We start from the raw sequence: 27721 nt of genomic DNA on the forward strand, positions 1-27721 counted from the left end.
GGGCATTATGCTAAGTGAAATAAGTCATACAGAAAGACAAATACTATATGATCTCACACATATGCTGAATCTAAACAAAACAAAACAACGAGCTCATAGATACAAAGAACAGATTGGTGGTTGCCAGAGGCAGGGTGTGCAGAGTAGGCGAAATAAGTGAAGGGGGCCGAAACCGGTTTGGCTCAGTGGATAGAGCGTCGGCCTGCAGACTGAAAGGTCCCAGGTTCGATTCCGGTCAAGGGCATGTACCTGGGTTGCGGGCACATCTCCAGTGGGAGATGTGCAGGAGGCAGCTGGTCGATGTTTCTCTCTCATCGATGTTTCTAACTCTCTATCTCTCTCCCTTCCTCTCTGTAAAAAATCAATAAAATATATTTAAAAAAAAAATAATAAGTGAAGGGGGTCTAAAGGTACATAATTCCAGTTATAAAACAAATAAGCCATGTGGATGTGATATACAGCATGGTGACTATAGTTAGTAATACTGTATCACATATTTGAAAGTTGCTAAGAACGTGGATCCTAAAAGTTCTCATCAGCCCTAGCTGGTTTGGCTCAGTGAATAGAGCATCAGCCTGTGGACTAAAGGGTTTGATTCCGGTCAAGGGCACATGCCCAAGTTTCAGTCTCGACCCCCAGGAGGGGGTGTGCAGGAAGCAGCCGATCAATGATTCTCTCTCATCATTGATGTTTTTATCTCTCTCTCCCTCTCCCTTCCTTTCTCAAATCAATAAAAATATATTTTACAAATAATTCTCATCACACACAAAAATTCTATACCTACGGTGATGGATGTTAACTATACCTATTGTGGTGATCATTTCAAGTAAAGTATATACAAATATCGTCATTATGTTGTATACCTGAAACTAGTATAATGTTGTATGTCAGTTACTCCTCAATTAAAGACAAAGAAGAGGAAGAGAGAGCTGTCTCTAAGCCAGTGGTTCTCAACCTTCCTAATGCCTCGACCCTTTAATACAGTTCCTCATGTTGTGGTGACCCCCAACCATAAAATTATTTTCGTTGCTACTTCATAACTGTAATTTTGCTACTGTTATGAATCATAATGTAAATATCTGATATGCAGGATGTATTTTCAGGGGTTGCGACCCACAGGTTGAGAACCGCTGCTAAGCACAGGCCCCGAGGAAAGGCCTGTGAGAACACAGTGACAGGTGGCTGTTCGTGAACCGGGCGTTGGGTTCTCACCACAACATGGCCATGTGGTGCCCTGACCTCAAACTACAGCCTCTAGAACCTTGAGGAAATACATTTCTATTGTTTAAGCCAAACAATAAAAATAACGGTTTTTAAAAAACAAGGGAATAAAATTCATGTTAGGGGTCACCTCTACGTCGGGGAAGCTGGGGAATGGGATTGGAAAGAATCTCAGAAGAGATACAAAAGTATTGCTTTTCAACCTAAGTGGTAGATTTTCAGGTATTCATTGAATTCTAAGTTGTGATTGTGTCCCTTGCATTGTGAGAAATGTATCAAATAGTCATAATAAAAATAGTTTTTGAAGAGTAGAGGGAGAGAAAAAAAGTGTTATTTTATCTCATTCCTAGCTGCACATAAGCACTAAATACATAAAAATATAAGTGCACTCCTAAATTCTTCATCTTTTAATCCTGAAAAGTAAAATTCTTTTCTCACTACTCCAAATCATAAGCTAGTTGTAATAAGAGGACCAGATAAAACATTCCGAAATAGACTTCCACGGAGGGACATTTGTCAAATATTTAAGCACCAACTCTTGGCTCCACATTTCTCCTCAATGAGGACTAAATAAATGGACTTGAATCACCAGCTTTCAGGATAGTTCTTAAAACACAACAGGATGCTATTAAAACAATTCAAATGAGACAATATTAATTACTGTAGTACAAAGTAGATTAGAAGTCACATGTTAATGTTTCAACATTTTAGTGATAATGAATATTTAGCTGTGAAAAGCTCACAGCAAATGCTATCTGAAAGAGGAAACAAGGTTAAATATTCCTGTCTGTTGTAGAAGCAATGCTGACATAGTTTATGTTTTCCAAGTTAACAGTCTTGATACCCATAGAGTTGTTGGTGATTATGTTCTGCTAAAGGAGTTTGAGACTCATTGAGTGAGTCGTTTGCAATGGCCCTTTGATGGATGGTGAGCACTGATCCAACCCGCTGGCCATTTTGTGTTGGACCCACAGCCATATAGACGACTTGGTCCCTCCTCGGAGACACGATGTGAGATTGCACCGTCCCCACCGCCGCAGGTGACTCGCGGAGGACCAAGTGGCCAGTGTGCAGCAGGTGCCCGTGCTCCACAAGAAAGGCAGCACACGTGGCCTCAGCTTTGGGGTCGGGGGCTGCATTCCAGCTCCCTGAGGTCCCTAATCTGATCTCTAAGCCATCCTGGTTGCCATAGTAACGGCAGCAAGAAGAAAGCAGGCATGTTTGTGGATGAAAAATTGTCTTCCTTCTTCCTAAATGAGGGAGACAAGTTACATATTGGTGATAGCAATCTATTCCACCAGCTCAGGGAACAAATTGAAGTCTAAACACTCAAAATGCCAGGAGGTTGGGAGTCAGACCAGATTTCCAGGAGCCGGTGTCCACTGAATAGAAGGGAGAGGGGATTTTTGTTGGCACCCTTTGTTTCCCAGTGGGTTCTGTGAGTTAGAGACCCACTGCCTGCAGACCTGACAGGGTCTGCATCGCAAATCTGCTTTGCAGAGACTTCGGTATTACTACACCCCCTTTGCACATTACCTCGCAGGCAGAAATGGTAAATGATTAAAAAGCTATTTCCAGCTGCTTTCAATACTGTTGCTTAAGAAAACATAGAGTCTTCACTTCTCGGATAAGATCTCGGAGCAGATGAATCTGCCATCCTGTCAGGGAACCTCTAACGCTAAGTCAAGAGTGGGCTTTCTCTGTAACCTTGGCGACCGCTTGCATTGCAGGCCTACTATGCGATCTTCCTGAACAAGGGCCGCCTGGAAGTGCATCTCTCCACGGGCGCGCGAATCATGAGGAAAATTGTTGTCAAACCAGAGCCAAGCCTGTTTCACGACGGCAGGGAGCACTCCGTTCACGTGGAGAGAACCAGAGGGTAACAGCCGCCCTGAGAACCCCCTGCCGTACTAACATGCACCCCTCTGCAGCCTGGCCCGGCTGGGCCCTTGTGTGCACGGGCATGCGATGCATTGCCCAAAACTCGCCCGTGGCTTCATTTCTTCTTTACCTTTCCTGCTCAGAAACCTCATTTACCTTGGCCCTTAGGAGTTCTACTCTTCACATTTTTATTCTGTGCCATTCTCCTCTCCACCTTGGGAAAAAGCAAATGTATCTTCTGAAGCTGTAGATGAGACAAGCTCTCCCTCCCTCTGCACCGCTCAGCTATTCCCTTTTCGAATAAGGTATGCACATAGCCAACCGCGCGGAGCAGCTCGCCCGAGCCCACAGCCTCCGGCAGCTGCTGTTTCATTCAGGTTCCAAAGCAGTGATGGCAGCTGCTTAGAAACCTGTCACCGATCTGGAACGTGCAGGGGCTGCAGGGCCTACTGAGCACTGCTATGTGCGTGCCTCACCCCTGTCCCCCTCCCGGGTGTGCGGGGTCCCTGAGGGAGCAGCGTGGAGGGAGAGAAGGGAAAGGTGGCTGTCCTGCCATCATTGTGTGGAGGCTGGCTGCCTCCGTGGATCCCCGCGAGCCTTTGCTTCCCACCCTGAGTCAGGGAACTGGATACACATAATAATGCTGTAAGCTGAGCTCTCATTGCTTTGGAATTTCTTCCTACTTTCTTTATTGGCAAAGTCAACTGTGTTTTCCACACAATTGTTATATGACAACCCGGAGTGGTAATTTCTTTAGGAGGACAGTTAGAGACAAAGAAAACAGAAGCCCGGAGACGTTAGACCTCCAAACCAGCGATCTGTGTATTAGATTGAAGACATGGAAAGAAGCGGAAATCAAATCTGAAACCTGAGAACACAGAAAATACTGTTAAATGCGACAAAAGTATGAATCTGCAGCAGTAGTTCAAATAAGAGGCTATTCTGTAAAGACCTACATGTTCCAATTATCCTCATGTATGGATAACAGTTTGGATAAGTATTAACAATTTCTTATCTTTGCCCAACTTCTGTGGCTCAGTGGTTGAGCATCAACCCATGAACCATGAGGTCATGGTTTAGATTCCTGATCAGGGCACATGCCTGGGTTGCGGGCTCAATCCCCAGTAGGGGGTGTGTGGGAGGCAGCCGATCAATGATTCATATCATTGACATTTCTATCTCTCTCCCCCTCTCCCTTCCTTTCTCTGAAATCAATAAAAACATTTTTTAAAGAATTTCTTATCTTCTAAGTAAATGATTCAGCTTTCCTTGGCTCACATTTTTGTTATTATATAGAGCCTTAGATCGTGAGCTGAATTGATGCTAAGCATTCTTGCAGAGTGTCTACTGACTGAGATGTTTAGAAACCATGATTAAGACAAATGAGGGATCAATATTTGGGCAGAGTAAGAACTTTTACTAATGTAATAGCCAGATATTGCAGTCATGGTCTCTGAGAAGAAATGCAGACTGAATTTCCTCATTTGGGAATGCTCTAAAGTACTGAGTTTCCATGTTTCCACAGCAGGTTTCAGGTTCTTTGCCAAATTGTAATCCTTCTCATTGTCAGAAGGACTTTTTAAAGGCTTTAACTTTAAATAATTCTAATAAGCAAACGCAGATTTCAGGAATATAGTTGACCCCAAATCATTCAAAATATCTTATTTTGTAGAGAAAGGATTCTGACATTCCCAAGTGCATCATGATGTTGCACTAAGGCAGCGGTTCTCAACCTGTGGGTCGTGACCCCTTTGGGGGTCAAACGACCCTTTCACAGGGGTCACCTAAGACCATCGGAAAACACATATATAATCACATATTGTTTTTGTGATTAATCACTATGCTTTAATTATGTTCAATTTGTAACAATGAAAATACATCCTGCATATCAGATATTTACATGACGATTCATAACAGTAGCAAAATTACAGTTATGAAGTAGCAATGAAAATAATTTTATGGTTGGGGGTCACCACAACATGAGGAACTGTATTAAAGGGTCGCAGCATTAGGAAGGTTGAGAACCACTGCACTAAGGTGTCCTTTTAACAGGTGTTTCTTCAAGACGGGCATTTTATTATGCCAACCTCACAGCTGTTGGCCATCAATCCAACCTTTATTTCATTAAGCTGAGTGTATAGTACATCACTGAAAGCGGATCATTCAGTTAATTGGCCATATAAACAAACAGTTTTGCCATTTGCTGTTAATTAAAGGATAATGTATTGGACATATTAGTGCAGTCACTGAACTCATTGGCATAACAAGAACATATTTGCTATCCTAACATCTCATTCAGCACTCTAAGGTCAAAAACAATCATCACCTATCCAGTAAGCAAGTGCTACAATTAACTGATTAACCAAAGATCCCTAATGATCCTAAGACCTTCACCTAAAAACATTTTTAATGCTTCATACCTATGCTATGGCATGTTCTGGGTCAAATACTAGACAAAGAATATGGCCTTTAATTGTTCTAAATGTATGTGAGATCTGTATTAAAATCCTTTCATCATGGATGAGGAGATATAAACTTTCCCAAAATCACATAACTAGTAAATAACAGAGCTAGGACTTTATTTGCAATGCTGTTGATCCCTCTTTATTTGTATATGACTTTAACACCTCCATCTGTGCTCACCAACTATTTATTCTTACTCCTTTTTGTGACCTCAGAGACTTGTTCAACTTCATGTTGATTATGATCCTCTTATTATTTTGGAAATATTTGCTTTCTCCCAATACTTCTCAGACCATCAATGTCAATTACCAGTTCTTTTCCTAAAACCCTAGATCAGATGGTAATTTTCATATCGTCTCACAAAATTATTGGACTTTCACCATATTAAGAGGTAAACTTTTCAAGATTGCACTTGGCCTTTTCTCTCCCTCTCTGCTTGACTTTACCCCTCCTCCCTTATTCTCTCTTCTTTTCTGTCCCTTCATCTCCAAGAATCTCATTTCAGTCAATTTGGTACCCAATTCCATGGTACTCCAGTGACCCCTGCTTCACTGCTGCTTTGCCCTCTGATCCTTCTCCTAGAGTCCACTGAAATGGCCAGTGATTCTAACTGGAAAAAAAGTTAAACCCTAAGAGCCTGAAATAGATGCTTAGGCAAGTATTTCTCTTCTGTGAGCGCATTCTTTGGACAGGTTTAGAATTAGGCTAAAGACCACTGGATCAGATATTTCAGGACTATGTTGGGTTTTCCAGAATAGGATCATGATTTGGACATGGCAACCCAGATATTTTTATCTTACCATCTAAAATATGTTCGATGAAAAAAGCTTCAAATTTTATTTTTCATGTAAATTACAAATATTAGGGCATGTTTCTTAATACCTTCTTCTACATTTGCAATCCAATTGGTGGTGGTTTAAAAAAAAATCTTAGACCAATATCCAAACAAACAAGAAATATAAACTCCAGATATCAATCATTGAAATTGTAAGAAAATACAGCTGACCTATCATAACACACTTTGTAATGTAATTTTTATTATATTGGGAGTTTTTTGCACATAGTGGTCTTCAGTAAAGAGTTGTGGAATAGGCACTTGAAAAACAAGAAACATGTCAGAATCATAATGGATATGTTGATTAAGTCCTTCTTTACAAAAGAACTAAAATGATCTAGATTTGATGCTCCTAGTGTAAATTCTAAGCAGGAGTTAGCTATACAGTCTTCTAGCAATGCCCCTATTAACTAATACCACCTCAGTGCAATCCCTTAATTTATGTTTTCCACTGCTTGAACTGCATATTGGTATCTTCATTTTATAAATGAATGAAATGAGACTGAGCAAGATTAAAGACCTGGCCCAAGTTCACGCACTAATACTTAATTCTATTCTGTTCCTTCTGAAAGCTCATGCCATTCTACATCTCCACCCTGTGATCTAGTAAGAAGGGACTGTTATTATGGTCCTTGGGGCAGAACCAGACTAGAAAGTCTACGTCAGAAAGAGACGAGCCACTGGCTCTTTGAAAATTCTAATCAATAGCAGCGATTTGCTTTCCCAGGACAATCTTTAATAGTGCTTAAATACCTCATGAAAACTCACAGGAACAATGCTGTATCCTATTAGTAAGAGGATTCTTTTAGCAAAAGAACAGAAGGTATTTCAGAAAGGAGAGGGGAGGACTACTCAGTGAGTGGTTTTTTAAGTTTCATAAAACCATCAGCATTCTTAGCAATGAGGTTGAGCCTCCTGAATTTTGCCAACACGCTCTTCCAGAGTTTTGTTAAAAAAAACAAAAACAAAAACAAAAAACCCACAAAACTATGTCATTTCCCCTTATTTTTCCTTTGAAGCTAAATTCAACTTGCCTGCTCTATACCCACCCTGAACAATAACATATTGAGCTACAACATAACCCATTTTCTTTCCAGTCTCTTAGGTTTGAGTTGTCCCAACAAGGACCGATTTCGTAGTGCCATTTCAGAGCATCTTTGCCCTGGCTTATTGTTTCTAATTCTGTATGTGGTTTTTACTCCTGATAAAATCAAGTAAGATGGTATTTTAGAACTGGGTTTTCTACTTAGGTACTTTGGTTTTCTCCCCAGATGTGAAGTACGTTTTCAGCAATCTGTGTATGATCCTCGGGCTAGTGGCCCACACTGATGACTAATACCTCATGCTGACTGGGACTGAAGTTTAAAACCTGCTTCTAGAACAAAATAAAAGCCCTGGCCATTGTGGCTCCACTTGTTGAGCATCATGCCATGTACCAAAAGGTCCCCAGTTTGTGGGCACATGCCCGGGTTGCAGGCTTGATCCCCAGGAGGCAGCTGATAAATCAATGTTTCTCTCTCTCTCTCCTTCTCCCTAAAAAAATAGAACAAAAGAGAAAATGCCTTTGGTCATTTTCATGATCAGAACTCTGTCTCCTTCTGATTCTTTGCCCCAGGATTCAAGGATGGTGAATAAGTAGCATGAGGTTCTCAATTAGTAGTGTGTGAGTTATCTCTCGTAAGCAAATTAGGGAAATTAATGAAACAGCCACTCGGGGGAAAAATCATTACAAGGAACAATTAGCTTGGTGTTCTTGCCTGCCTCTTCTATTCAAAAGCCAGCAGCTACATTCTTTCTAAAATGTCCTGTAAGTGTCTGCTGTTGATTCCTGCAATCTAAGCTCTCAGGAGTACAGTTTGTCCCCTAGCAAGAAGATAACAGCTAGCACAAACCAAGAAATAGCCAAATGAAAAGTGACCCTGTGCTGTGCTAAACCCACTGAGCCTTATCAGATTAGACATTGCTACACGGTACAGAAGCTCACGTGTTGGGCTGTAGACCACTGTTGTCAATGCCACCAGAGGCTAATGTGGTAGCTACACCATTGCCTCCTTTAAGTAAACGCTCAGGGAGAGTTAACGAGGGAGGCAGATGGATACAAGCCTGAGAAGCGGTATCATTTGTTCAATGTAGAATACCTAATCATCAAATCTGCGCTCACTTGAAAGCTACAGGAGGGAGGGATGAGGGTGGAGTGAAAGGGTTTGGTATTCAATTGCATTGGACATTCTGTGTTTTATACTTGTTTATTTTAAATGTTTTACCAGCATCTTTACTGTTCAAGTTGATGAAGACAGACGGCATATGCAGAACCTGACAGCAGACCAGGCTATTGAAGTTAAAAAGCTTTTCGTTGGTGGTGCTCCACCTGAATTTCAACCTTCTCCACTGAGAAATATTCCTCCTTTTGAAGGCTGTGTATGGAACCTTGTTATTAACTCTGTGTAAGTGAATCTCCTTGCTACTATTTGTGTCTGTGTGTGTGTGTGTGTGTGTGTGTGTGAGAGAGAGAGAGAGAGAGAATCACTGTTGCATCCACACTGTCCAAAAACGTGGGGTGAAGGAAATAGTGAAGGGTTTCAGGTTAGATTATAAAAATTGCACTGATGGCCAATAAAAGAGGGGAGGGAGGACTTGATTAGATTATAAGGAAACAAGACCATGTAAAATAAGAAAATATTTCATTTTAATCCTGTTCCATTAGCCCCATGGACTTTGCACAGCCTGTGTCCTTCAAAAATGCAGACATCGGCCGTTGTGCCCATCAGAAACCCCGAGAGGATGAAGATGGAGGGGTTCCAGCTGAAATAGTCGTCCAGCCGGAGCCAGTCCCCACCCCAGCCTTCTCCACACGCACCCCCGCTGTGGCACATGTAAGTGTAACCACTATGCTAAACACCTGAAACTAATACAAAATAATATTGAATGTAAACTGTAATCTATATATATAAAAGGCTAAAATGCAAAGTGTCCCCTCGGGAGTTCCACCAGGAGACTGGGAGTTCGATCGCTCACTATGACATGCGTTGACCACCGGGGGGGGGGGGGGGGGGGGGCGTGGAATGAAGGAAGGCCCTGGCCAGCAGCCAGGAGGCTCTAATCAGCCTGATCACTGGCCAGGTCTATAGACCCTACCCGTGCATGAATTTTGTGCACCAGGCCTCTAGTAGAAAAATAAAATAAGTTAAAGGTTTGACAGTTTATTTTATAACAAATATTTATGCAAAGGTGAATGAGATCTCATCATTACTACCCCAAGAGAGGGGGAAAAGACAGGGAGAAGCTAAGAGCCAAAGACTGGAGAAAGAGATATTAACATAAATCACACAGTAAGCAAATATGTGTGGAGGTCAGTCAAGATCTGTGCTGAGTGTGAGCTGCAAACAGAGCCCACTGGCTTTCAAGATTGAACACTGGAAGCATGCCAGGAGACACCATTAAACTCCACCCAAACAAAATGGCTAGTGGTACCTGCAATTGTAAAACAGGTCCGTCAAATGCAAATTTAAATATGTCACCACACTCTTATATTTAAAATCTTGTAATTGAAACAATATAAAATAATGATGACATACTTATGACATTATGTAAGAGAGGAAAACATTTTTAAGTCAGAGTGTATATTTAAGAATTTATTTAAGAATTAAGTCTTATGACTTCATTCCTGAAGTGGGAACTGCCTGTGTGTGAGTCTCCTGTTTGTTTTAGTACCGTAGGTAGGAACCATCTCCTAGTCTCAGTTCCTTCATTTCTTCTTCTTTTTTAAATATATATTTTTATTGATTTCAGAGATGGGGGGAGAGGGAGATAGAGATAGAGACATCAATGATGAGAGAGGATCATTGATCGGCTGCCTCCTACATGCCCCTACTAACAGCTGAGCCCACAACCTGGGCATGTGTCCTGACCAGGAATTGAACCATGACCTCCAGGTTCATAGGTTGACGCACAACCACTGAGTCACGCTGGTCGGGCCATTTTCTTCTTTTTACCATCACACACCTCCCACCAGCAACTTACAACATGAGGGCAGTTCCTATACTACAGGGCAATTTAAGAATATCTTGAGAAATCCCTGCCTTGTGAAATAGATTATGTCAATCCTATTATAAACACATGTCAGAACACCATAGACCAGAGAGCATTTTACACGTATCATCTCATTTGATAGTGTGGTGGCATCTTCTCTTTATACTCTCTCTTATTCTTTAGCCCACTTAGTACTGAAGGAAACATTTTTTACATATGTTTCTGTGAATTTTTCTCATGGAGGATGGCAAAGGGTGGGGGTAAATAAGAGACTGGACATGTAATATGACTGATTTTTGTTGAAATGTGACAAACTCTCTGCAAGTATATGCCTGCATGGCCTGCATGGCTCGGTATACAACAAGCTGACTGCATTTTTTCACTTGGTTTTTATTAGAAAATTGAACTTAGTTTAGAACACGAGCACTAACAGAGCCATGTTAAGTAGCCATCAAGAGTCCCTGTGCTCTTGAGGGCTCTTGAGAGTTGGAGGAAATAAGTGAGCAGAGAGGGAAAGAATAGAGCAAAGAAAGCTATTTCTCCAGCAGCTTTAATGCTACAAATTTAAAAGCTAAGTACAGTCCAGGCTGAAGGATAAATCAATTGGATACTGATATGTATTTAAAGGGGAAATACACATTTTCCATACTGCAAGCAGTCTATTCAGGCATTAGTGTGTAAATGTTACTGCAAATGCCCAGTACTTACCAAAAGAGCTCATGTGCAGGGAGCTAACATATTCAGTTTCTCAATAAACAGCTTGAGTGGGGATTTTATATTGCAGAATGCTGAAGTCAGTGCTACAAAAAGTCTCTTCCGCTTAGAATTCATCTGTAAAAAAGACCGTCACAAAGAAACACCCAACTTCTCAGCTGTGGTTTTAGCCTATATTTGTTACAGGGATTATTGACTCATAAAGACAAAAAAAAAAAAATGCCATTTTATGATCATTTGTCATTTGGTGCTTTCAAGAACAAAGGTGCCAGTTGTGATAAATGCAATTTAAATCTCTGCTCAGTACCAATCTAAACACAAGGCAGGCATATCCACCAGTCATATACTATCCTGAAGCCAAAACTCATTTCCAAATGTCAGCCCACAGCCAGCAGTTGGAATGACCACTGCTTTATCCTGACCCAAAGTTAAATGAGTGACAGAGGGAGGGTGAAGGTGTTCTCGCTCCGTTGCTAATTGGCTGCACTTTCACCTGGCCCACACGTGGCTTCCTTCATCACCCTCTCTGGCCACGCCACTGCTCTACTCACACCGCCACATTAAGACTCCCCACCCCACTCTTGTCTGTCCACAACTCGTCACCTGCGCAGCAGAGACAAACAGGAAGCAGGCCGATCCTGTCCTCTCTTAGCGCCTTTTTCCTCATGGACTCGTGGCATTTTAAAGAGTCTCCACTAGGTGGCAGGATGGTAACATGTTGAGATTGATGAGCCTCTCTTGACAGGGAAATTTTTTTTATTATCATTGTTGTTCTAACACATTTCAGAGATCAGTGTTTCCCAAATAACACAGGTACAGTATCACATCCATAAAAATGATGCCTCTGCTCAAGCTCACATTGGCTTGGAGGAGGAAGAGTCATCATGCAATAACTATTCTTTAAAATTAGAAGACCCTCCTACCCCTCTTTCTTAGCCTAGATTTCTACAGGAAACAGGGTTGAAAATGTCCTTAATGACAAGGTCATTTTATGGTTGTGGAAACCACAGGCGCTTTCTGTTCCATCTCACAAGTTCCCCTTTAAAAGGTTAAAAGGGAAAAAGACCCTTGAGAGTCAGGGTGAGCAGTTCCACCCTCTGAGGGGCCTGAGGGAGGAGGAGGATGCATCAGGCAGACCGACTGCTAGAAGCTTGCTGTCCCTGGTTTCAGATTCTTCCCGGGGAAAGTGATGCAGAACATCCAGGCCCAGCCACTTGTGGGAAAACATTACCAGAATAGAGTTTGGAGGACTATCTTCCATTTAAGCCTTAAAGTAGGTCCAAATAAACCCTCCTAGATGGGCCCTTCTCAGTCCAGTTTTATAAAGGAAGGTAATAGAAGTGTGATTAGAGCAATATCCATACTATCCATCCCATTGCAAATTGATGACAGTAAACATGCATATGGATGTCTTTAACAAACAATGAACATAACGGCTTTAGACTCTGAGGTTATCTAGTAGACTGATCTGTTCGTTACCACTCTCTGCTACAACACTGGCCAATCAGAGAACACTGTGTTATTAGCGACTTCTTCCATTGCTGCTCAAGGTCCGCCTGCTGCAACAGAGAAGCAGGACCCCTCCATGAGGTGCTCTAAAATAGTGTCAGCACATTCTTTTTTTATCTAGAAAATACGATAGTATTGACAGAGAACTGCTTTCTGCCCAGCTCAGGACCAGTGTTGGACATGCCTGTCCTGTATACCAGCAAGCTAGGTTATCATGGTGCCTTGGTCACAAGGACCTAAACATATAAAGACAAAGGGTCTTCCTGGTGAACAGCTGTGACCAATAAAATAGCGAATCTTTACAATCACCACTTTGATCATTTAAAAAATTATATTAGAAAGTTATTTTACTTATTTGTAGTAACTGGATGAGTGACCACAGTGGTTACAAGAACATGGAAATAACGTGTTGATGGTTTTCATTTAGGCTGCACAGTGTTGGTTCCTAATTCCGCAGAATCCACTGACCGTTTTCATCCCTCAATTTTCAGAGCTGAGGGTTTAGAGATGTTTTAGTCACATTCTGCCCCTAATGGACCCCCAGCAGATAGGATGCTCTGAGATTTCTCAGGAGGACTGCAGGCTGCTTGTGTTTGTAGCGATGGTCCTCTGTACAGAAAATACCATGAGCGGGTGAAAAATGATTCCAGTTCTACTAATAGCGTCATTGAAGGCTGAGACATTAAGCTACCAAAGCCTTGCTATTCATTTGGGCTCGTTTTGCCATCTGTGTAATAAGAAAGGTGCCACACGTTGATTCTGAGAGAGGCCATTCCGCTGCGTGAATAAACAGCGCTTTGCTGGTCTTCCCACTGGGTTTTTGCATATCTGTGTAAATGTCAGCAACAGTCTGCCCTTTGTCACTGAGCATCTCCTGGAAAGCAGGAAGGGAAATACTACTTCCAGGAGGACCAATTTTATAGCCTTTCAGAACACTTAACGCCTTTCCCCTGCTGTGGCAGAGTGCTCCATTTGACCGAGCCCAAGAGCACAGAGAGCCAGGCTTTTCCTCATCGAGTAAAAATTTCCTGTGTGCGGATGAGTCATCTCTGAGGTGCACTATTTGGAAAGAACACTCTGCCTCCGAAGCCTGCCTTGGGCCGCTGGAGAGCCTACGCTGAGTCAGCGCTCACGGGGGCAGTGGCCCATCCAGAGCTATTAAGTGCAGATCTTAAAAACAGATGTGTTGTTGAGAGAGTGCAGGTTATTTATTTTCTCCTGGACTGCATGTTCTAAAAGACTTCCTAAGCAGCCTGTGCATCGAGCTCATTTGTGAAAATACAGAAGAGAAAGGAATGGTGGCTGGGTAATTTGAGGAGCCTTGATTAGCTATTGAGCTGAGGGTTACAACAGCCAGATATGGCCCACCCTGCCAAGACTGGCTCTATAATTTGCAGGGATCAGAGCAAAATGAAGATGAGGGCCCCTTGTTCAAAAATTATTAAGAATTTCAAGTTAGTGACGGCAGAGCATGGGACCCAGTGGCGTGTGGGTGCCAGCCCTCTGAAGCTGTCCCTGCACCCAGCTCTCCCTCATCAGCACCCCAGGAAGTTGATCTTTGAACAGTGGCAGTTGAAATGGTGTTTGGTGGGTTACATTTTTTTAAAAAATTGCTGGGTTGCCTAGCAACTGCTTAAGGGCTGACACTATCTTGAAAGTCTAAATTCATGGAAACCTTCTAGTAGACCGATAATTTTCAAGAAAAAGTAATGTGAGAGATAGATATGGGAGGGCAAACAGACACATTTTTGTGGCCAGCTTGTCATTTTCCTTGTTTGATTTTCTAAGAATAAAACTCTTTATTATTGAAAAGGGAGTTTCAGTTTTCTCAGAAATATAAACAATATTTTTCTTTAGAGGGTAATGAAAACATGAATTAATCATTGAATTTTTATTTGGCAATTCAAGGGTGCAATATAAGAAAATGGATTCCCATTCGCCGAACATTTAATAATAAGTACCTGCTATGAGGCAGAATACAGACAGGAATGAGAGGCTGTTTTTATTCTTAAGGAACTTAAAAAGATTATGTGACAACATTAAACTAAAATATAAGAAACGATTAGCAGTATTACTTTTTTGAAGAACAGAGCCCATAATCTCCTCACTCCCTCTCTTGGTATTTTACAGGGTCCTTGTGTTGTAGAATCAGAACCAGCTCTTTTGATGGGGAGCAAGCAGTTTGGGCTCTCGAAAAACAGTCACATTGCAATTGCATTTGATGATACCAAAGTTAAAAACCGGTATGTATTACTCTGAGATATGATGCAAGAAGCAATAAATGGAAGCACTGAGTATTTGCATTTACTCAGGTTTAATCCACTGCATTTATTAATAAATGAGGTGATCTTGTTTTAAATTCACTGAGTACAGAGAATAGAATTCTATTTGTCTGTGCCTGAGGAGCAGTGTAGGAAATCAGCAGACCTGGAAAGTCCTCAGCTCGGGAAAGGCTTAACTGTCCTGAATGAAAACTTACTCATGCTCAGATGCCACTCTGTCTTAGAATCAGAAGGCTCTCATTCTTCTGTTTGACTTTGCATGCCTTTATCTCACAGCCTCACCATTGAATTTGAAGTACGCACCGAGGCTGAATCAGGCTTGCTTTTCTACACGGCTCGGATCAATCATGCCGATTTTGCTACAGTCCAGCTGAGAAACGGATTTCCCTACTTCAGTTATGACTTGGGAAGTGGCGACACCAACACCATGATCCCCACCAAAATCAACGATGGCCAGTGGCATAAGGTAACAGTCCCAGGATGTTGGCAGTGCCCTGCAAGGCGGGTACTCACAGGCAGCCTTTGGCATTCCCCTGGTGCCAGTACTATTTTGCCAGTGCAAACACTGACTTGGTGCTCCTGGAATGCGGCCAAGGCTAAAAATAAAGCAAGTGCTGTAGTCGACTGCCAGCTAGGAAATGTGATCCCACCTGTGTAGGTTTGTATTTGACCACTTAGATGCCTCTTCGCGGTGCTATGAGATCCCATCATTGCTATACAGCTGAGCCTCCCCAACATCTGCCCACAGACAAGGGCCAGGAAGTTGAAGACCATCTCGCTGCTGGAAGTGGGAAACCTGGGGCAATGAAGCATGTTAATCATAAAGCACTACGAATTCAGTTAAAGGAATAATATTTATTTTGAGATTATATTTTTCTATTCTTAAGGCAGAAAAATGGCCTCTCTTTTATGAAATTATACTTGGCAAACTTAAAAGCTGGCAATACTAAAATGAGCCTTAAGACTTACCCTCCTATTCCACCCCATTCTGGTCTGTAAAAACCCAGAGTCTGGGAATCCGTTGTATCATGTTTAAAGGGCTCCAGGGTATCATTTCCACCGACAGTCATTTGGAACAACTTTTAAAACATTGGCCTTACACCCAGAAACTGGTACTATTATGGGCACAGAAGGCCCATTTGCCAGCTTACCTCTTTGGCATGACTACAAGTAGATAATATACTGCCTGGTTAAAATGAAAACTCTGAGTTTGTTTCTGCACCTGTGATAGCCTATTAAGTAAAGCTTCCCTAGGTAGAGCAATAAAATGTTTAATTTTTAGGGTATAATGTTATTAGATGGTGTATTTTATATGTTGACATACTTGGACTTGTTAAATGCTCATTTAACATTTCGTATGATTAGCATATCATGTGAAAAGCCAGAAAACCTTCCCGCCGGTGTGGCTCAGTGGTTGAGCATCAACCTATGAACCAGGTGGTCACAGTTCGATTCCCAGTCAGGACACATGCCCAGATTGCAGGCTCGATCCCCAGTGTGGGGCGTGCAGGAGATAGTTGATCAATGATTCTCTCATCATTGATATTTCTATCACCCTCTCTTTCTCCCTTCCTCTCTGAAATCAATAAAAATATTTTTTTAAAAAGCCAAAGAACCTAAAAATATATAATAAAAGTGCAATGTCAACTAATTTGTTATCTTGGAAATAAAAAAAAGTGGAATCTTCATATTTGCTTGGGAGCTTATGACTTGCAAATATTGATGTGTATAAAGGCAGTTTCCTTGAGGTATAGTTGCATCTTTGGCTAATAAGATAATAACATATAACACTTGAGAAAAAAACATTGTTGGACCACAATTAGCCTGGGATTAAGAAAGAAAGCTTAAATACAATAAATAGCCACATTAAGAAGGGATTTTATTTTTGAAGGGTTTTTTTTTTAATTACTTCCCAAACCAGAATAAGTGTAAAATGAGGTCCTAAATTCTTCTCATCCTGATGTAGATTCACTTTTTTAAAATCTTTATTGTTGAAAGTATTACATATGTCTCCCCTTTTCCCCCATTGACCCCCTTCTAGGCCTCTCCTGTTCACCCCCCTTCCCGCCCCCAGCTTTTCACAGGATTCCATGCACATTTTTCTTAATTCAGACTCAAGGTTTTTATGCTGGAGCTGGTCTTCACACCCCTTTCTCATTCTATCCCAGAAGATAATTCACTCCACTGCAGCAGTTTCAGCATCAGCCGGCTTTCCATCTTCCTCCTGACGGCGCTCATCAGCTGCTGCAGAAACAGCAGTGCAGCCTGGACGCTCTGCCCTCCCATCAGTTCCGCGGGAGGAGGGCCTGTTAGGCAGAGGGATGCAGCGTATCTGAAATTGTGCTGGGGAGACCAGGCTTTGCTCAATCAAACGAATGCACTTTTAAAAACAGACATGGATCTTGCAGCTCACGGAATCGTGACAGGGCTCTCAATCCGCCCGGCTCCTCACAACATGCTTACTTGGCAGCCTCTGGAAGAGTCTTCAATCTAAAGCTCACCCAGGAAGATTTCGTGCTCTTTTCCAGAAGGCAGTAATGAAAGAAAACCAGAATTTGAGATATTCTATAAAAGAGGTTTAATTTCACTTAAGTGATGGGCTTAGCACATCTAGACACTCAGTTATTTTGCTTTTCCTGAGGAATGCCCTTCAAGCGCTCATGTCTTACCCTCTGCATATTTGAAATGTATCCATGATTGGCATTGATGGCTCCTCTTCTTGTTGTAGATTAAGATTACTCGAATTAAGCAAGAAGGAATTCTTTATGTAGACGATGCCTCCAACAGAACCATCAGTCCCAAGAAGGCTGACATCCTGGATGTGGTGGGACTGTTGTATGTTGGTGGGCTACCCATCAACTATACTACCCGGAGAATCGGCCCCGTAAGTGTCTACTAATCTGTTTCTTTGTGGCCTACATAATCTGGCTGAGTCATGGATGTGTTTTTAATTATTAGGTCCCATTGGCCAATGACCACTTAGAATTAAACAGGAAATCATCTTTTCTGAGAAGTGACGGAAGGTCTTCCAGACAGATTGGACTAGGGAGAGGCAATACCACAGGACAGAGTATGGATCCTGCAGTCAGACTTCTCCGGTTCCAATGCCTAATTAACTATTGATTGGCTGTGTGATCTTAAGCAGTTTACCTAATCCCTCACTGACAGTTTCCTCTCTTGTAAAATTGAATAATAATAATAATAATAATACCAAACAAACAAGGTTACTGTAAAGGTTGAGTGAGGTAATATACTTAACGTGCTTGAAGGAGTCCCGAGAACATAGAAAGCATGGGACAAAGAGGATGATAGAGATAGTATTGACAGTATTGTTTCAAAACATTGAGAGATGCAGTATTTAGATTACAGTTATCCAATACGGGATTCAGAATTTAAAGACTGAACAATTTTGTTAATCAATATTTATAATATAATGTTTTTGTTAGAATGTGTGTCCTGTTTGCTTCGGAAAGCATTCGTTTAAGAAGCACAGGAGATTCGTGTTTTTAGAGAACACACTACATACAAATGTGATGCATTCTATGCTCACGTCAGAACACATGATAACGTAGAGCTGTCCTTCATCAAAGACTATGGTTCATCATGGTTGTAATTCTCAGCATTTGGCTCCTCTTATGGATGGTCGGCATTGCCTTCCTCTCATAGAGGTTGGATATGCCACCCAAGCCTGTCAGAGGAGAGCCTCTGAAGTGAGCATGGCCAGGGCGATTAAATTGCATCCCTGAAACCACATGAAATGTAACAGAGCCAAGAATGATTGATTGATTTCTCTAATTCCCTAAACTTTGGATGTTTCGTGCAGACTCTCAAGTTTTATGTGTACGTGCATTTTCTCAGGAAAGGGTTCACGGCTTTTATTAGGTTTTCATAAGGAAGAAACACTGAACCAAACCTAATTATCTTTTCAAACAGAATTTGAACATATATATGTTGTAGCAAAATGTGTATATATTAAGGTTGAAAAATTATTAGTAAAAATATAGGCTAATTAAAAGTTATGATACCCATATGAGCCCATCCCTCTATGCAGTAATTTAGAATATCAGAATGATCATATTCCAGGCTCATGCTGTGAAGCTTGGGGTGAGGGTGCAGATTCAGGCAGTTTGGGGGTGCTTTAAGGCAAATGGCTGATGATGACATGCTTAGAACACCCCACGAATGATTGCATTCCACGTAGAGGCAAAACCTGATTTTGTTTCTTCTGACCTGACTCACAGGTGACCTACAGCATCGATGGCTGCATCAGGAACCTGCACATGGCAGAGGCCCCTGTGGACCTGGAGCAGCCAACCTCCAGCTTCCACGTTGGGACATGTTTTGCAAATGCTCAGAAAGGCACATATTTTGATGGAACAGGTTTTGCCAAAGCAGGTGAGGTGCTTTCATTTGCTTCCTGTTGAATATTAATTAGGCACAAATATTAATGTCTTGCTTGTGTGGAAGCATGAACATCCCTGGGATCCTAAACTGGTATCCTTTATTTAAACCAGGAATAAAAGCCTGCAGAAGCAATAAAAATGCCTCTTAAAGATTAATGTATCTGATTCTGATAAGAACTAATAGAAAAAGTAAAGTAAAAGGCTATTTGGAAACTTTATTTCATCTCCTTCCCCAGTGATCAATAATGGCAGAATAAATATAATTCTGCAAGAAGGTTCATTTGGTTATACCATATAATGTATCTACTTTTAAGTATTCCCTGTCTACCTTCATGGAGATAACATTTTTAGTTCTTTTTTCAATTCCTTCCATGGCTCTATTACTTGATCGATTACTGACATCTTTCCCTAAGTATCTTTCCTTAAGTATTTCCCCCTTTTCAATGAACATTTCCAGTGCAGATCTAAATCACTGATGGTGAAGGTACAATTTAGAAAGAATAATATGAAATACATTCTGTATAATAACAAAAAGATATGGCATTATATATATTAAGATGTAATATCCAGAACCATGGTTACCACAGTCACATGCATTTGGTCATTAGGAAAAAATGAAATGACTGAGCACATAATATGTAGAGGTCATCATGGGCAACAGAAGTAAATAAGATGCTGTTTCTTTCTGCAAGAATATACTACTATCCATAGATAAGATTCTATATGTTTATAAACTACAAGAAAGCAAGTAAAAATGAATAAAAACTATAAAAGACATGCAGGTTCTGTGGATATTTAGAAGGAAGATTAATTTTTGTTGGGAAAGGTTTTACAGAGAAACTGATATTTGAGTGAGAATTTAAAAGGTGAGTTGAGCCAAGCTGGTGTGTCTCAGTGGTTGAGCGTCAACCCATGAACCAGGAGGCCATGGTTCGATTCCTAGTCAGTGCCCATGCCTGGGTTGTGGGCTCAATCCCCAGTGTGGGGCATGCAGGAAATAGCTGATCAGTGATTCTTTCTCATCTGATGTTTCTATCTATCTCTCCCTCCCCCTTCCTCTCTGAAATCAATAAAAAAAAGTTTTTTTTTTAAAGGTGACTTGAACACTCACATGCCTAAGTTGTCAGAGATAGAAGAGCAGGGCCTTCCAACAAAGAGCATGTTGGGAATGAAACAGAAAATGTTAAATGTTGAAACATTGGGGGTTAAGATAAACCCCAAATTCCATGTGCTTTAAAAGCCCAAAGCCTCCCCCAAGATTTCTGCAAATTCACAGATGGCCAGCATTCTTTTGATCAGATTTGATGGCAAACTTCAGCTTCAGCTTCAGCTCCTGCAGTTAGATTGACTTGCCATGCTGCCTGGGCGCTTTGGTCCTGGATCAAACTAGACCGGACAATTAGCCCCTCCCCCAGTTTCCAACAAGGCTTGCCATCCCCTCCACACACAATCTATATAAGACCTGAGTGGTCAGAGGAGGTTATGTCACCCCAAAAACATACAGCTTCAATTTAAACCTTTGACATCTTTGTTCTATCTCTCTCTCCCTCTCCCTTCCTCTCTGAAACCAATAAAAAATATTTTTATAAAATAAAATAAATGATACAGGGACTCTCCAGACTCCTTCAATGTTAAAAAAATAATAATAATAATAGGTGCCACTCTTCATTGAAGACAGTTGTGTTTTCATACAGCATTTTTTTCTTGCCAAATAAAATACAAGACATGAATAAACTTCCATGAGTTCTTCCCTAATACTCCATGCAGTTGGTAGGGTCTAGTCTGGTCTTAATGAATCACTTTGTTTCTAAGAGGCATATTTTAAATATTTGCTAAAAGATTAAATAAGCCAATGAATTAAATAGAGAAAATTATAGAGAAATTATCTGGATGAAATATAAAAGTCTAGTTATGTCCCAAAATATTCTCCTTCAAAATTGTACTTGCAATTCTTTTCCTTATTACTAAAATGTTTGGGACCTTTAGAGCCCTTTCAGATCATTGTGGCACCATTTGGAGTGCCCGGTAAAATTTTGCTGAATACTCACTAAAATGCTTGACTTAACCCTACAGCCAGGCTTCTAACATAATCATTCCTGGATGTGAGATTCTTTGAGTCAGTCTCAGTGTGTGCTCTTCATTCATTCATCCAACAAATATATATTAAACCTCCACTAGGTGCCAGATACTTTGGTAGGCACAGGGATAAAATGGTGACTAATATATACAAAGTCATTGCTCTCACAGAACTTTCATTCTAGGAGGGAAGACAGCCAAGAAAATAAGCAATAACTATAAAGTGTGTTATATATATAACCAGTAGCTATGAAATGCAATGACCACCAGGGGGCAGATGCTCCAACTGGTAGCTATGATGTACACTGACCACCAGGGGGCAGACTCTCAACACAGGAGCTGCCGAGCCACAGCAACTTTGCAGAGTGCCCTCTCACACTCCGGGACTGCTCGGGGATGTCGGACTACTGGTTTTGGCCCGATCCCCACAGGCTAGGCCGAGGGACCCCACCTGGCAGAAAGAACCCACTCACTCCGCAGATGCCCTTTGAGCCCCAATGCCACCCCAGGTGCAGCTGACCAGGGGGGACTGCAGGAGGTTGGCTCTAGAGTGTGCCTGGCCCTTCTGGCCCAGTCCCACCCTGCCGGCCACCTTCTAATTAATTTCCTTTCAATGTGCATGAATCTGTGCACCGGGCCTCTAGTATAATATAATAGTGGAAGTACAGGCCATATGAAAGTTTGGAACTTAGTTATTTAATTGGCTAACATCTGAACTGAAATCTAGTAAAAACAGTTCCGTTATACAGATTTGAATTAATAATCCCTAAACTCTAATCTACAGTTTTTTAAATCTTTATTTTATAGTTGGTGGGTTCAAAGTGGGATTGGACCTTCTTGTGGAATTTGAATTCCGCACAACTAGAACCACCGGGGTTCTCCTGGGAATCAGCAGCCAGAAAATGGATGGAATGGGTATTGAAATGATTGATGAAAAGGTAAGCGGCAGCTATCTACATATTTCTGATTTCTTCATGAAGCTTTGTTCTTTAATGAGAGAAAGCTAGATTGTATCTTTTCATTCTTCAGGGATTATCTCAATTATGTGTGTTTTTAACACACTTATTCTGTAGATCAATGTAAACTTTAAATGTGCTAATCCTACAGTAAGCCAATTGTGTTGACTAATAATGGATGAAATAGTTTTAGATCTCAAGCTCTTACTGTTCTCCTCTTTGTAAATATAGTTTATGAAACTCTTGGTTTTAGTGGGGGAGAAAATAGGAGTCTTCAATTGTCTAAAATCAGTCTTTGCCTCTTATGGTAATAGGTGGCTAGCTGACATATTGGTGTCTCAATTTCTATTTAAAAGCATCCATATACCATTTCAAAAAAGAAAAAAGTTATAATAAATTTATATTATATAATATATTTTGTTAATTTGCTTACAATGGATGATCCAATATAAACACCTCTTTACTCCTTGGCTGTCTATCAATAGCCCCCTGCAGTGGGACTGTTACCAGTGGGAGTGGAGTTCTTGCAATGTCAGGAGGAAAAGAATTTCTTGAGACTCGAACGGGAGAATGAGTAATATTTATTTGGGTGGAAAATAAAACCCTGGGCTTCCAATTGTCCCATTTCCCTCCATCCTAACATGGAAAAAGTCTAACCATGTCTTCAGCCGGGTCAGAATAAAAGCCACTGCCCATAGTTTCTGCTCCACATTAAAATACAGTCCAATCCAGCATCTGTGTGTCAGGTCATGTGCTTGTGGAGAGAGAACACACAAACACACGGATGAGTGAGGGCCATGGAGCAAGAGAGAACAAGACAGTGAGGGAACCCTAGCCAGTTTGGCTCAGGGGATAGAGCGTCGGCCTGCGGACTAAAGGGTCCAGGGTTCGATGCTGGTCAAGGGCACATACCTTGGTTGCACGCTCCTCCCTTGCACGGGCTCTGGTTGGGGCTCATGCAGGAGGCAACCAATCCATGTGTTTCTCTCACATCAATGTTTCTCTCTGTCTTTCTCTCTCTCTTCCACTCCCACTAAAAATCAATGGAAACATATCTTCAGGTGAAGAGTAACAAACAAAAAAAGACAGCGAGGTAATTCTTCGGGGATTTTAATCAGGAGCTTCTTCAAACTAATCAATTAACTTTCCAAGATTTCCACACTTCTGATGGGGTTGTCCCCTTGGAGGAAGAGCGTGGTGTGAAGCTGTAGTTGCCTGGTGAAGCTTCCCAAGTGACTTTGCTTTCTTTCCTTTATTCATATCAATAGCAAATGACAACGATAACAGGACCACCTGTGTGTATATATTTTGTACGATAGGGGGCAGGTAAAAAGAGGAAGGCAAAGCAAGAAATTTCACAAGTTTTCTTTCTGGCTATTAAATAGGAATCATACTTCAACTCTGTTTGTTTTTCCACTCATAGGGTACTGTTGCCTCCCAAGAAGAAACACCGCATCGTGGCCCAAAATATGCAATCCTTTGCCTTCTCCTTGCCTCCTCTGGGCTTAAACCATCGTCAAAGGAAATAAAGCAAAAAGATCCAGGAGCATAGAGGCTAAAGGGGGAACAAATAAGCAACACTTCATAGTTTTGCCAGATTTTCAAAACATGCTTTCCCTACATCTTGGAATAAACTTCATTTCATAACCTGCTTATAATCACAGTTACTATCAACTTGTCAGGGTATCAAGTTCCACTACCATGCCCCTGGATTCCTCTCCACGCTACCGTTATTGCAAACTCCACCCAATACAGTAAAATCTTAACTAATATTTACACCACGGCATAGTTTGCAAACTTTTCACGTATTTTCTTGTACGTTTAATCTTCCTTTTAAAACTCCTGTTTCTTTTACCTTGTCAAAAGCGTTGCCAGATGGACTGTTTTTAATGTTTCAGTATGTTTCTTTTCTTCGTCAGCTTCAAAAGAATTCTGTCATCTCGAATTTCAGGGACCCGTTCAGTGTTACTGAAAACAGCTTTTTCTCATTTAGGCAAGAACTACCAATCTAAGTGCTTCATTGTTAAGAATTTAACTGGCCTTCTGGTCCAAAGTCTTTGGCACCTGTGACATGAAGCCTGCCCCCAAAAAGTAATTTATGTAACTCTCAATCCTATATATGAAATGGAATCCATAAAGGAAAAAAAAAAACACATATGAATAAAACATCAAAAGCTTAAATTGAAAAAGAACCAATAACCTTTTAAAATGAATTTGTAAGCCAAATTAATGAATCACTCTAAACATCTTTTAAGAAAATGTTATAAGGTTCACTAAGAACGATCACATTTTAAAAAGATCTATGGTAGAATTTTCCCTGTTTATTTGTCAGCTAGTCTCGAGTTATATGTCACATTTTCTAAAAGCAGATTTATCACTAGCCTCACACATCTTGCCTACTGCTCCCAACAATGCCCCAAAGCAAAGATCATAATTTGTGACTCCTGGTCTTTAATTTGTGTTTCAGTTTTAGTCGTTTTTAAACATATTTTTATTTGATTTTTTTTTTGAGAGAGAGAGAGAGGGAGAGAGAAAGGAAGAGAGAGAGAGAAACATAGATGAGAGAGAAACATCAATTGGCGCCCCCTGTATGCCCCTCACTGGGGATCGAGCCCACAACCCAGGCATGTGCCCTGACCGGGAATTGAACCAGGGCCCTCTTGATGCATAAGTGGACCCTCAGCCACGAAGCCACACCCGCTGGGCAGTTTTAGTCATTTTTGTTTTTTTTAATTTTAATGACCCCATTATGTTCATTTCAAACTACTCCAGCTGATGTCTTTCCTAGAGACCTGACAATTTTTATCATGTGAACCATCACATGAAACCGTCCATGACTGTTCACTTTGTTCCTTTCTAGATTATGTTTCACGTAGACAATGGCGCCGGCCGATTCACTGCTGTCTATGATGCCGGGGTCCCAGGGCATCTGTGTGACGGACAATGGCATACAGTCAGGGCCAACAAGATCAAGCATCGCATTGAGCTGACAGTGGATGGGAACCAGGTGGAAGCCCAGAGCCCAAACCCAGCCTCTACATCAGCTGACACCAATGACCCTGTGTTTGTTGGAGGTTTCCCAGGTGAGCACTGTCCACCCCAGTAAAAATTCCTTTGCTGTATTGTGTTCATGATTTTTAAAACATTTATATTTCTATAAATATGTCCAAGAATGTGTGCTTAAGTAGACTTGCTTCTTCGCTTTAGAATCTGCTCCCATAAATAACACCTTCCCTCACATTTCCAGCGTATAAAATGAGCATATTACTTATAGAAACCACATGAGACTGAACTTTTCATGACAGCCCCCAAGTTTCATTTGTGGGGTGATGGAGGATAGTGGAAATGAATTTGGCCTATAAAAGATAAGAGGCATTTAACAATAACCGAGGCCAGAGTTGGTGTTCTTTCTGAATTTTTAAAAATTAATATACCCGAGGAATCATAAAAGGTTATGGAACTTATTTCCTCAAGTTCTGGAATTCATTGGGTTAAATGTAGCTAATTTCCCCCTTAGGTTATTTTAGAGTTTATACTTCTATTACAGGGAAACCCAAGTAATAACTGCAATCGAAATCCCTCTCCAGCACATTAAAAATAGCCTGTGAACTGCAGAGAGTTACCTGAAGTGCCTATAAACAAGAGAGCCCAACTTGATGAGAAATAAGCCAAGTGCCTCTTAACAAGTACGGCACTAACAGACTCCTGGAATGGCCTTTCAGCATTCTGGCAAGAAGCTTTTGTCCCCATGTATGGTTAAGCTCCTCTGCTTAGCAAAACAAGCAACATGTATATTCAGCAGTGGTTGACTGAGGAAAAGCTACAGGATTCTAATGAGGACCAATTCAGAGCGCCTCTTTTCCAAAGTGGTTTCTGTTTTAACAAGTAGGTTTTAACAAGACCTACTTCTGCTTCAATCAGGATAAGCCCTAAGATAGTATGAAGACGGTAATATTTTTCTTCATTCACAGCCTATGAAATGATATCCTGGTGAGCACCTAGTAGGCCTGCTGGGAGACAGGAGTCTCTCCCTAATGAGAGGAAGATTTTGCATACGTTTTCAACCAATTTTACCTTTCGAATTTTATTTTTACAATGTAAGAATGGAATAAGTCACCACTAAAAGCCCATGTCTGAATTCAGTAAAGTACTTGATCCATGGCTTTTTTTTATTCAATAAATTTAATAATTATGCCATAACTGTAAAAGTGTTCATTCTAAACCAAATGATTTGTTTGATGTCTTTAAGTGTGTGCCTCCAAATTTTATAATCTCTATATAAATATAAGCCTAAGCAACTGCCCAACCATTTGAGTAGCTATGACACGCACCGACCACCAAGGGGCAGATGCTCAACGCAGGAGCTGCTGAGCTGCGGTGACTTGGCAGCTGTGGTTCTCAGGTGACGCACCTGGAACCATAGAGAAGGGAGCCTGATTCCGGGGTGCGTCACCCAAGAACCACCGTCTCACAATCCGGGACCCCTCGGGGGATATCAGAGAACCGGTTTCAGGTTTCAGCCTGCGCAGGCCAGGCTGAGAGACCCCGCCGGTACACAAATCTGTGCACCAGGTTTCTAGTACATTACCATAAAAAGCTAATATTTCTCTACAAGTTTAACTCTTAGTAAAGCTAAGAATCACTAAGTTTGCATAAAAACCTTCCAATTTAATCTCAAACCAGAAGTTGACTTTGAAACATGCTCTTCCGTATAGTGGCTGCATTTCAAAACTGCGCCCTCTTTGCTTTGCTTTTCAGATGGCCTTAACCAGTTTGGCCTGACAATCAACGTTCCGTTCAGAGGTTGCATCCGATCCCTGAGGCTCACCAAAGGCACGGGCAAGCCGCTGGAAGTTAATTTTGTTAAGGCCCTGGAGCTCAGGGGCGTTCAACCTGTGTCATGCCCAGCTTAATAACAAAAATACGTTTAACCCCACAGGAGGGTTCTTCAAAACAAGTATATCAAGTAAAACAAATATATTTTACCTGTGTATGTTACGAAAACTAATCTGTGCATGTATATTGAATTATTTCTGTATTCAGATGGTGCTAATTCAGATCCAAGACTGAATTTTAATTCCAGTTCTTTCTCAAGTCCATGAATATTAAACCAACCATTTCATTCTAAATAATTGCTTGTTTTGTGTGACTTTTTAAATATGTTTTTATTGATTTTAGAGAGAGAGGAAGGGAAAGGGAAAGAGAGATAGAAACATAGATGAGAGAAACATCGATCGGCTGCCTCCCGCACTCCCATTATTGGGGATCCAGCCCAGGCATGTGCCCTGATGGGGAATTGATCAGGTGACCTCTTGGTTCATGGGTTGACGCTCAACCACTGAGCCACACCGG

The 27721-nt window shown here is 41.2% G+C and overlaps 1 protein-coding gene across 1 annotated transcript in view; it reads left to right on the plus strand.

Annotated features, from left to right (window-relative positions):
- Positions 1-27365, plus strand: part of LAMA2 (laminin subunit alpha 2) — a 472106-nt gene extending 444741 nt beyond the window's left edge. The window contains exons 56-65 of the mRNA XM_070417672.1: positions 2952-3100; positions 8668-8844; positions 9105-9273; positions 14783-14895; positions 15211-15400; positions 17663-17818; positions 19176-19329; positions 22221-22351; positions 25230-25452; positions 27128-27365. Of these exons, the coding sequence (XP_070273773.1) occupies positions 2952-3100; positions 8668-8844; positions 9105-9273; positions 14783-14895; positions 15211-15400; positions 17663-17818; positions 19176-19329; positions 22221-22351; positions 25230-25452; positions 27128-27282 (1617 nt within the window). The 3' untranslated portion in view covers positions 27283-27365. The remainder of the gene's footprint in view (positions 1-2951; positions 3101-8667; positions 8845-9104; positions 9274-14782; positions 14896-15210; positions 15401-17662; positions 17819-19175; positions 19330-22220; positions 22352-25229; positions 25453-27127) is intronic.
- The last annotated feature ends 356 nt before the right edge of the window (positions 27366-27721 follow it).

The sequence above is a fragment of the Myotis yumanensis genome, unplaced genomic scaffold, assembly GCF_028538775.1.
Source record: "Myotis yumanensis isolate MYYU_CA2020_CCGP unplaced genomic scaffold, mMyoYum1.0.hap1 SCAF_6, whole genome shotgun sequence".
Taxonomy (NCBI): domain Eukaryota; kingdom Metazoa; phylum Chordata; class Mammalia; order Chiroptera; family Vespertilionidae; genus Myotis; species Myotis yumanensis.